The sequence below is a fragment of the Drosophila ananassae genome, chromosome 2L (genome assembly GCF_017639315.1).
Source record: "Drosophila ananassae strain 14024-0371.13 chromosome 2L, ASM1763931v2, whole genome shotgun sequence".
NCBI classification, from domain to species: Eukaryota; Metazoa; Arthropoda; class Insecta; order Diptera; family Drosophilidae; genus Drosophila; species Drosophila ananassae.
The window spans coordinates 16,263,052-16,274,238 of NC_057927.1; the positions used below are offsets into that span (position 1 = coordinate 16,263,052).

At 39.5% G+C, this 11,187-nt stretch overlaps 3 protein-coding genes across 3 annotated transcripts; all 3 read left to right on the forward strand.

Moving 5' to 3' along the window:
• Positions 1–394: 394 nt before the first annotated feature.
• On the forward strand, positions 395–1,385 carry LOC6501307 (hsp70-Hsp90 organizing protein). Its single transcript, XM_001954928.4, has 3 exons — positions 395–659; positions 717–1,073; positions 1,129–1,385. The coding sequence occupies exons 1-3, from the start codon at positions 505–507 to the stop codon at positions 1,343–1,345; spliced, it is 729 nt and encodes a 242-aa protein (XP_001954964.1). The 5' UTR covers positions 395–504; the 3' UTR covers positions 1,346–1,385.
• Positions 1,386–7,597: 6,212 nt separating this feature from the next.
• On the forward strand, positions 7,598–8,714 carry LOC26514267 (allergen Tab y 5.0101). Its single transcript, XM_014911773.3, has 3 exons — positions 7,598–7,745; positions 7,801–8,195; positions 8,263–8,714. The coding sequence occupies exons 1-3, from the start codon at positions 7,623–7,625 to the stop codon at positions 8,531–8,533; spliced, it is 789 nt and encodes a 262-aa protein (XP_014767259.1). The 5' UTR covers positions 7,598–7,622; the 3' UTR covers positions 8,534–8,714.
• Positions 8,715–9,571: 857 nt separating this feature from the next.
• On the forward strand, positions 9,572–10,971 carry LOC6501308 (mitochondrial import receptor subunit TOM40 homolog 2). The gene is made up of 4 exons (XM_001954929.4): positions 9,572–10,030; positions 10,086–10,411; positions 10,471–10,695; positions 10,755–10,971. Exons 1-4 carry the CDS (start codon positions 9,740–9,742, stop codon positions 10,873–10,875), a joined length of 963 nt encoding a protein of 320 aa, XP_001954965.1. The 5' UTR covers positions 9,572–9,739; the 3' UTR covers positions 10,876–10,971.
• The last annotated feature ends 216 nt before the right edge of the window (positions 10,972–11,187 follow it).

Sequence of the window (11,187 nt, forward strand, 5' to 3'; positions counted from 1 at the left end):
TTAATTCAAATTAAAAATCGCTTGCAGCGTCAATGATTTTATGCAAAAATATCCTCTGGCAATGGTACGAAGAAAGGAAAGCCGTCAAGGCAGTTTGATTTTCCAGCGTGGATTTGGGGCTTGGAGAGAAAATGGAATTTGGTTGGGTTGGTTTTCGGTTTTGTGGTTAAGCGTAAAGGATTCTGGGTCGCGACAATTTAATTTGCTAAAGCAAAAGTCAATTAATTTGAGAGGAATGTATAATCAGATGAGGCACAAAAAAAATACTGAGGAAAAAATCTTGGACAGGGAGAGAATAGAAAATAGAAAGGATATAACCGGTGGATTTCGATATTGGGACGAATTTGAATAAATCGAGTATGCATCTTTTATCTTACAATTTCCCTTTTTTGGTTTGACAAACTTTTTATTTAGTGTCAACATTTTATTTACACTCTCAACATCCACCAACTGCGCAAAACACATAGAACACTGTTTATACATAAATATTAAAAATATTAAAACATGAATACAGACGATAATCCGCCGAATTCGGAACCCAAGGCTGATCCTTTCTTGTACCAGCATCCCCAAGCAGATGAGGCATTTCTCCATGAGCCCTCAAAATTAGAAGAAGTCTTTGAATGTTTGGATAACATTGTAAATGCTAATAAGACGGAGTATGTCGCAATGGAAATCTAGTTTTTACATAATACTTTAAAGATACTCCTTTTTAGTTCATCAAAGGAAGCAAAAAAGGTCTCCCCTTCAGATGCCACGTCCAATGTCACGGATACCAACTTCTTTGTCAGCAAGCCCATGGTTTTCCGCTCTTCAGTGAGGCGGTCTAAGCCGAGAAAAATCCCGCTCAACACCAACCAATTCACATTTATGCGCCAGATCGATTGCGATCCAGAGGATCGACTCCTAGCCAGACAACAAAGGGAGGTGACGGCCGAAACATTTCGCAGGATGGGAAACTTTGAGTATCGCAAAATGAGATATGATTCGGCCATTATCTTCTACACCAAAGGTCTGGAATACATAAAGGATACTCCTGTCCTGTATGTTAATCGGGCCATATGCTATATAAAGTAGATTCCTTTAATACCTCATTAAAGATTTATATTAATTCCAAACTTCCTGCAGAATGCGAGAATTCAGACGAGGCATTATGGACTGTGATTATGTAATCAATCACGTGGATGGACAATACCTCAGGGCCTGGTTATACAGGGCTGCTGGATATAAGCGCCTAAATGATGAACCGAATTTCGAGAATAGCATTTATCAGGCAAAGAGAGAGAACTACACACAACATGCATACATCGATGATTTTGTGGACAAAATGCGCTCTTTACTTTAGAAATCTAAATTTTAAAATAAAGTATGATTCAAAGAACTTAGTCCTTTAAGGTTTAATTAAGATAAAAAGCGTTTAACACCTCCACTTTGACTTCAATTCACTTCCGGGATTAGTCCATTTCCGCTTCGAACACCCCTTAAGCTGCTTTCTCGCAACACTCAGTTGATTAGCCCGCTGATTTTTCACCTTTTCCTTCTGCCCTTTTTCTAATTAACAGCCAACTCATAAAAGAAAAACTCCAACAAATTGATAAAGGATGAAGGTAAGATAGCACAAAAAAATCCCATTGAGAAAATAAATTGAAAAAGAAAAACTTTTGTTCAACTTTCCCTTCTAACTTTCAACTTTTTCAAGGTGAGCCCGTGAGACATTTATTTTGCGATTTAATATTTCTTCCATTCCTTTTTTTTGTCTCTGTTAGGCTTTCTTGCTTTCCATAAACTGCACTTCAGATGTCCAAAAGCAATTCTAAAAAGTCTGATAATTCCATCTGACTTTTAGGTCCTCGTTCTGTGCCTTCTGCAGGCCATTAAGGCGAATGTCGACCGGCAGAAGTTGACCCAAATATTACTCAGCACATTCGCAGGCAACAAATTGCGACTCGGACTACGTTTAGAAGCTAATGTTCAAGTGGATGCTGGTACTGGATGTGGCAATGGAACTAAAACTGGGACTGCTAATGCCGGGGCTGGCCTGGGGTTGAATTCTCTCAGTTTCTCTCAGTCAATTTGATTTTTTAATTAAATTTATTATGGCAAACAGCATAAAATTTTATGTGGTTAGTCCATTTCTGGGTCACATTGCTAATGATTCTTTTGGGCACAGAGATGTCGGAGATGCAAGTTGCAGCCGGAGCAAGCTCCTTGAATCCTTCACAGTAATCTACTGTTAATGCCTTTTCATTTCTGGCTCTTCTATTTCTTCTGGGTGTGGTTGTTTATTTAATTTTTTTATGAAAATTTAATTTACCATTAAGTTATGTTATTACCTCTTTGTTCAAATAAAAGTTTGAATATGTTCTGCACATTACGCAATAAAGATATATGAGGCTCATAAGAATATAATACTTATATTTTGTTGCAATTTCCCCTATTAGTTCTCTAACTTCTTTTAAACAAATTGAAATTAATTTAGGCTTTAATAAATTTTCCAATAACTGCCACGCACCTGAGCTCCAGGATTCGCTCTTCCACTTGCTGGACATAAAATAAAACAAAGTTTAATTGAGGGCAGGAGAAAAGCCAAAGGCAGGACTAAGGCTAAATTTTTATGTTCAGGCCATATCTTTAAAAAGATATATGTACGCTCGAATGGGCCACGCACCATTTACGAGTCTGTGGCGGCTCTCGAGGGTACACACTGCGTATACGCAACATGCAAGCACAAAACCGAACACATTGCGTATACGCATCATGCAGGCACCATAAACATTCGTAAATAAAATGTGTTTCAATGTAGAAAAGAGAAAAATGCTGGAAAAGAGATGAAAAAATAACGAAAATATATAAAAATGTAGGGGCGAGAGAGACACTGGCTAAACAAAGTGGAAAGTACTGGACCAAAAGGTAATTAAAGCTGATCGGTCCAGGACACAGGCAGTGAAAGTTTCCACAGTGCTACATTGTTAGTTCAATCGCACGGAATAATTTATTAATTAACTACAATGCGAATGAATGAATGAACGATTAGGAGACGGAGTTGGAGCTGGACTTGGAATAGTCCGTAGCGAACCAGAAGCGACAATTCCGATTCGCCAGAGCACGTAACAGGAAAATCAATTAAAAGCGCTTTATGTACGCGACAGTCTTCGTTTCCCTCGTACTTCAAATACTTCCACTTGGACTCCTTGGACTGTCGCCTTCGATTCTATTTTCTTCGATTCCTTTCCGATTCGATTCGATTCGGTTCGCTTGGGTCTTCTGGGCGTTCTGGGACAAGTTTAGCGCCTGCCAAGTGGAACTTTGTTAGTTTCTAATTAATTGTTACAGTTACCGACGAAGCTGGAAGCTGGAATTGACTGCAGCAGCAGCTGGTGCCACCTCCGTCTGCTACTGCCAATTTTAGCATCCCTGGTTATTTATGTCGAGTGCTCGGCATTATTTATGCTGCATATTGGGCGCAGTGTACTAAATTAACCAGGGGAGACAGGAGTTTCTACAACGGCGGAGCCACAGATGGCAGTCTCCTTTTTCGTGTTTATTGGAAATGTCACAATAACTTTACAGTTATGACAATTTTATGGCGCAGATTTGCGCCCAAGCGCGGATGCCTTTACCCATTTTGGTAGTTTATTGGATTTCCTGGCCATAATTGAATTTGGAGAAACGTTTCAAAGCCCTATTAGCTATTTATTATTTAATTAAAAGTGACATTCTATAACTTGCTTCTAGAACTCATTCAGTCAATTTCCTTTTTCCAGATTATGTCCCTGTAAAGCTTTTATCTAATACCCTATTCAACTTTATTTCAGTTCAAATATGGATGTGTACCCCCGGTCTAATCTTTAATCTTTCATTCACTTTTCTGGCTTTCAGTTTTCGCAAATGGATATCCAATCAATGGCCATCTCCGCAACCAGGAGAACATTTTCGATAATTACCCGTAAAATGCTGAGCTCCCAATAATTGCCAACACTTTTCGAACATACACACTCCCAGACTCAATATCCTTCGCCGATGCCAATTGAATGGAATCCCCCATGTTCATTTCCGATTTGATGTCCATAACCAGGAAGCCTTTGCCGCCAGCCTCGGCCTCGACTCCTGTCAATGGTATCTCAATAGTATCAATACTCAAATACTCAGCTAGGCGCCAAAGTCAAGCCATGAACTAGAAAGAGGAGCACTCGGAAGGGGAAAAAATAAACGGCAACGGAAACGGAAAAGGCTTAACAGCTGCGCTCACCCGGACACTGAAAGATGATGATGACGATTTCCAGAAGCAAGCAGGAGAAGGAGGAAAAAAACGAAGAATAAAAGGGCAAGAGGAACTGGGCTGGACACTCTCGAAATCCGTAAGCGCATAATCATGAAAATTGTCAGTACATAATGCCTCAAAAGGGCCGATAGCAAAGCCGAAAAGGCGGAAAAGGTTTTTACTCGCAACTTTACTTACTTTACACGCTTGACTTTCAGGATGGCCCCGATTGGTGTCTTCGATGTAGCACAGTGGTTCAATATTGGTATAAGAATTATATATAAATCAATAGGAATTTATAAATATTATTTCTTCTACGAATCGTGTCTTAAGACTTCGTATTAGCTAGAATAAAAATTTTGTTAATCATCTATCCACTGTACAGGGCACCGTGTCCCCCTTGCAAAAATTTGTAGAGCGGAAAGTAATTTTCTTGCGCTTTTTATTCGCTCTCGTTTTTTATGGGTCGATTTTGCCATCGCTCTACCCTCCCCTCTCATCGCTTCTTGGCCTCTTATGTCCTGTACTGTCCTCGTATTAGCTTCCCATTCCATTCTTCGAAGGAAAGCAGCAGCAGCAACAACAAAAGTGGAGAGAAAGCAAAAGAAAGTTTACTTTCACATGCCGGCCGCACTTTGATTTTGTTGTCGGACTTTTTTATTTTCGCTCCGTGTCCATTTGTTGTTGCTTTTGATAATGGTCGATGGGGAGAATTCTTTGGCTTTTGGCTGCTTGGGTGCTTGGCTTGCTGGCTGCTGGCGTTGGCAAAAATCAACTTTTGCACGTTTCGATTGTGTAAAGTTTTTATGGCTTTTTGATTTTTTTCACTTATTGCCTTGGCCTGCCGATGGCGAGTGCCACTGTGTTGATGGGCGTGTCCGAAGGTCCTCCGGCAGGACCTCCTGTCATCATCAATAAGGTGCCTCATTGGAGGCACTTAAATAATTACAAAATAATGGATGCCAATGGCAAAACGTCGAAGACACTTCTTTGCCATTTCGAGGGCGCCAAAGGGTAACTCGGAGATGGGTTCAAGGAGCTTAATGCAAATCGTGCCCAAGTGCCACTGACTTGGTTTGAAAACTCTTTCCCATCATCGGGTCAAAGAGAAGTAGTCGCTCTCTGGGGGAAAATCGGAAAAATCAGGAAAAGACAAGGTGAACGGAGGAAAAGGGGTGGCGTGAATGGTATGCAAATATTTTGTAAAGCGAAAATCAGTAAAAGTGCCACCGGGAAGGAGGCCTCTGTTTGTTGTCACTTTGATTTGTTTGCCTCATTGTAAATATTTAATGGAGCTGAAATAAGAGCAAGGGAGTCGAGATCTCATCGGATGTGAGATAAAGTTATTTGATTTGAATTTCTCCTTTTTTTCTCTTTTCCCTCAAGCCTTTTTCCTTTCTTTAAATCTTGAAAATAAAGGGCCTTATCTTGGAAATATTTCCAATCAATCAAATTCAATAAATAAAAAACAATTTTGATTTTTAAAGCCACAATCAAGTGCCCAAATAATTTTTATTTTCTTTACTGAGTGTAGAGTTCTTTTGTTATTAGTCTATAATTTTTTTTTTTGGCAAATATGCACTTATTTGAACGAGTTTGCCACTTAAAAGCAACCATTAAACCAACTATGAAACCCGATTGTAACAATACCATTTCATTTCTCCCGAGGTGGACCGTCCGTCCTCTCAAAGAGATGTAAAAAACAAACAATTTTTATTGATAACGAATTTACGGAATTGTTGCCTTGGAATTGCTTAAAATATTAAAAATTTATTGCCAACTCCAACTCCTCTTTGGTGTTTGTTTTATTTTTTTTTCGTTGGCGCTTTTTTCAAGTCGTAATAAATAAAATTAAATTATATGCAAAGTGTAGGAAAAAACACCAGCAATTAAAAAAATAAACACGATAGTAGGCATTTTACACGCAACCAAATAAAAAGAATTCAATAAAAAAGTGCCGCAACAAAAGATAAATAAATACATTTTTGTGCATCGAAATGCGATTGAATTGTATTTTTATTTTTGTATATATATGCATGTATTTTATGTATCGCTTCGATGTTTTACAATATCCACAATGCTGGACAGTAAATATTTTAAACGTTGTCAGTTTTTATTTATTTTTTTCCTGTTTTGCTTGCAGTGTTTTTCAGTTAAAGCATATCATTTATATTTCAATTTTAATTTATATTCATTTGAATATTTACTCCGGGTGGGTCGGCAGCTTTTGTTGACTTCTTTTTGGGCCACTTTATAGCAAAAAGTTCATAAGTTAATAGAGGCCGAGCCAGAAATGCAAGTTAAACATTGAAAATCAATTTGATTTAACAACCAGCTCCTACATTTTGTTTGTTTATTACTATGTAATGGAAATCCGATTGTTGTTTCAATCACTGCCAGCTCTTAAAGGGTTTTCATAAATGGGTCATTTTTGTTTACCTTGAAAAAATAAACAGGTGAATAGTGCAACAGTTTGTTCAACGTTTCTCTGGCGAAGGATATGCTTTTAGGCCGAATTTGGAACTAAAAAACTAAATAATTTTAATATGTAAATGGGACTCTGGTCCGCACCCAGCAATTAGCCATCAACAAGTTCTTTGGGCAATACTTTCAGTATTTACTTATGATTATCATGTTGAATCGCCTCCCTTTCCAAACACTACGAACCAATTCTGTTTCCCTTTGAGCTCCTGCGGTTTTCCGGCAAAAGTTCTGCGGTCGCGATGGGCTTTGATTTGCAAAATGTGAATGCGGGCGGATGTGGCCCCTTATATTTTAGCATATTAAATTAAAGCAAATGGCTGTTATGGCAGTGGGCGACGCGTAGAACAAACCAGACAGCCACAAGCTGCTGGCTGAGTGATAAATTTAAGTGCTGGCGTCTAAATAAGTGATGTCTTCACTCTGGAATAAAAAAAATGGGAAAAGCATGGGCTTAACTTCTGGAGTTGGATAGGTGGGGGCGGGAAAAGTACAAAAGCCCAAGCCGCGACTGAGCTGCTGAATAAACAACTTTTGCATTTGCTTTCATGAACTCCAACTGGAAATCGGCTTAGAAGACATCTGGCAAACGTCATTCCCATTGTTATTTATGCTCCTTGCACTGAGAAAATTTGTTTGGCTGTTGTGCTTATTGAATTTCCAAGCTATCCGAGCTACAATCTTCTATTAAAGCTGTTTTTTGTATGTTAAAATTGATTACCATATCGTACCGTTAATATAATTTACGAAGCTAAGTTCTGTCAGAGCAGCTGCTTTTTGATTTCAAAACAATTGTAATTATTCCCAAACAATTGTTAATTATTCCCTTATAAATTGAGTGTTTACAAGGCCCATAAGTCATTCTTCATTCTTCGCCGCAATGCAACGTTACATTTTAATATTGTTTTGTGCTTGCTTTTTAAGCCAAGCTCTGTCTAAAAGGTTGGAATACTGCATAACGCCCTATTGTGGTTACCGAAACATAGCCTGCAATAATAATATTGTAAGTTAATGCTATAATGTGGCATAAAAACCAACCCACCATCATTTGTTTGCAGTCCTTCAGCGCTTGCCCCAAAGAAGTAGCAGTTGTGAAGATGCAAAAATATATCAGCTATTTCAGCGACACCATTAACGTGGTGCGTAATAAAGTGGCCACTGGAAAATTCCGAAATCTTCCAAAGGCTGCGAGGATGGCAAGGGTGGTTTGGTCCAACGAACTGGCCTGGTTCGCGAAGTTGATGTTGTCCAATTGCGAAAGCAACCTACACCAATGCATGAGTTCCCCCAATTTTTATTATATTGGCAGCATAAATCAACGAATTGTAGTCGAACATCCCATAACCGATACAAAATATGCCACTTTATCGAATACATTGAATGGCTGGTTAGTTAATGTAAAGGGCATTTCCAGACGAATGACTCTAAAATTGCCCCGTGCGATAAAAACCGCGTAAGGCTTCGCGCTAATATATAAAAACAGTACTTTTATGTTCTAAACAGTTTTTGTATTTTTTAAGGTCCGCCTTGAACGCAGCTCTGCTGATCAGTGAACGTCTTACACACTTTGGATGTGCCTCGGTTATCTACAAACTGTCTAATAAAAGGATCTATAGTTTTATCTGTACCTTTTCCACAGACATTTTTCCCGGCCAAGGACTTTATAAATGGGGCGCCGATGCGGGCAGCCTATGCAAACATAGGGATAAGCGCTTCAAAGGATTATGTTCCATACAGGAGAAATATTCAAACAACAAACCATCACCATTAGGTGGCAACATGTTCCTTTAGTATAGAGAAATGTTCTGCATTACTTAAAGAAAGAAGGAAAAGTTGAAACATTCTAATAGATGCAGTGGTAGATTTTTTATAAGATATATATAAGATAGGATATAAATCGCAAATGCCGATCTTTTTAGGAAATGTATTGTACTTTAAAAACTTTACAATAAATATTTTCCTTATAATATATGTATAATATATGTATTGTTTTAAATAAAAGTATGATATTTAATATATATTTTAAATTTATAAAATATAGTGTCCAAGCTTCTATCAAAAAAAACAAATAGGATACAATCACCCGATCCCGTCCGTACTGACTTATATACAGCGTGCAAAGGAAATAAGGATGTGTGCAGACAGACGGACATGCTTATATCGACTCAGGAGTCGATCCTGATCAAGAATATATATATTTTATAAAGTCAGATATATATTTATATCCATTATTACCTTGCTCACTTTTGACCAAATTAAAATACCCTCTGAAAGGGTATAAAAACTATTCTATTAGTTTTTGTTGGGCTTTCATTGAATTTGATTCACTGATTTGTCGTCTTGGTTTCCAGCATTCATAATTCACCTCTATGTCACAGGCAACAGCAAAAATCCAACAAAATAAAAATCAAACTGCCACGAAAACCTCGACCATGGATACTTATTCGCGAATTCTTACTCCATGCATCATCTTTATCCTTTGAAAGCCGGCTCGGACTTTGCTTTTAAATATTTCATGGCCTGCCGAATTGCCTGGTGACAAAGCTGGAAGAGATTCGGTGGCAAACGGCGCTCGACGATGAAAATAAAAACCGAACGGCACAAGACGATGCCACATAAATAATGTAAAAAGTGTGAAATGCGCCTAATGGTGTGCCAAGCCAAAGGATAAACCGAAAGGGAGTAGAGAAAGGACTCTGGAAAGCACACGAAATGGCGCATAAAATGACAATTGACAGCTGATGATATTTTTGCTCGGATGCGCTGTCTGGAATCGTCCTCAACCTTCCATGTATATCATAAATATTTAATCAAACAGCCGGTCTATGTAACATTTTCGTTTCTTGTTGCCAGGTGACATGTCATGAAAGTAAATACACAATTTCAGTTACAGTTTCATACTTGCAAACAAACTCGGATTGATTGCTTACTGATACCGCCAAGAAACGATCGCAGTCCTTCCATTGACAATCACCCGCCAATATCGCCGAATCGAATATGACATGCAAAAGCTGTCCCAACAAGGACATAGAGCTAGGCTTCTTTTTTCCGGGCTGCTTTGAGCGCGTCAGCGGCCATTGCACCAAGAAGAATCCCGGAAATGTCCAGAGCCTTCACATCCTGGCCCACCGGGTGATGCCCAAGTTTTTCGATGGCATCGAACTGGACTATCTACACCGCCTGGCACCCAACAAATACATCACCGCCGCCTGGGTCCTGAGTCACGTGAGAGCGGCCGGATTCCGCTTCGGCGGACTTTACACATTCCGGGTTAAAGATGACACTTTGGTGAGCTTACAGGCGGTAGATTAATACAACTTTAAAATCCGTCTTTGTTTAATAGTACTCTCCCACTATTATGGGAGACATCCATCCGACATCCTTAGCGGCCAACCTGAACATCCTGTACTATCCCTTCGCTTCGCTGCGCATGGAGGCCGTGATGCAAAAGGCCAACGTGGAAACTCCAGTGGAGAGCCAGTACACGATCGAGTGGACGAGGCCGTGCGACACCTGGACCGCCAACTTCTACAACGTCCGGAACGAGAACGGACGCTGCACGCTCTCGGTGATGCGATCCGTGTCCGCCCACTGGGCTCTAGGCGGGGAGATACTCCTCGAGTGGAACGAGCCAAAGAAAATGAATACGGACCTAGCCATAGCAGCGCGGTAAACACTTTCTATTCCAATCTATGGTCTATGATCTACCATTGTGAAAATCCTTGCAGCTATTCCCACCATCATTATTCTTTGGCCGCCTCCGCTTCACGTCTGGGCCTGGACATCAGCTACTGGCAGCGCATCCATCCCCAGATCCAGATGGCTAATCTGCTTGCCTGGAATCGCAGTACCCGCAAGACCATAGCCACCATAGGCTATCAGTGGAACTTCTGGAATTCGGCCGTACACGGCATGATCGATTCGGATGCCTCCGTGGGTTTTATGTGGACCAAGTACGTATCATATACCATTTATAATAATCAATTTAATAATTAAAACATATTTTTTGTAGATATTTGCAACACCTGCCACTGCAAATGGGATTCAGTGTGGTAATGAGTCTGCCCACCGACCGGTTTGCCTTTGGGATGCGTTTTGTGCTCGATCCGAGCGGGTTAAGGCGTGGAGAATGATTTTAATTAATTATACTATTTTTATCATATTACCAAATTATCAATCAAAAATCATAGTCCAGAGTTGAGAGAATTACAAATTTACTGTTTGGAAAACATTGATTTCATCATCGATTCAAAACATAATTCTTCTACTAATTTTAATTTTTAGCTCAACTCTTCCACACATTTATGGCCGAGTCGGAAGTGACTTTTAAATAAAAGTCCGGAACCCAAATCCAGCTCTTCTTTTCCACACGTTTGTGCAACACATTAAGACCCCACACACACTGGCACACGAGCTAAGGAAGTTTTCCTTTTGGCCATAAGAGA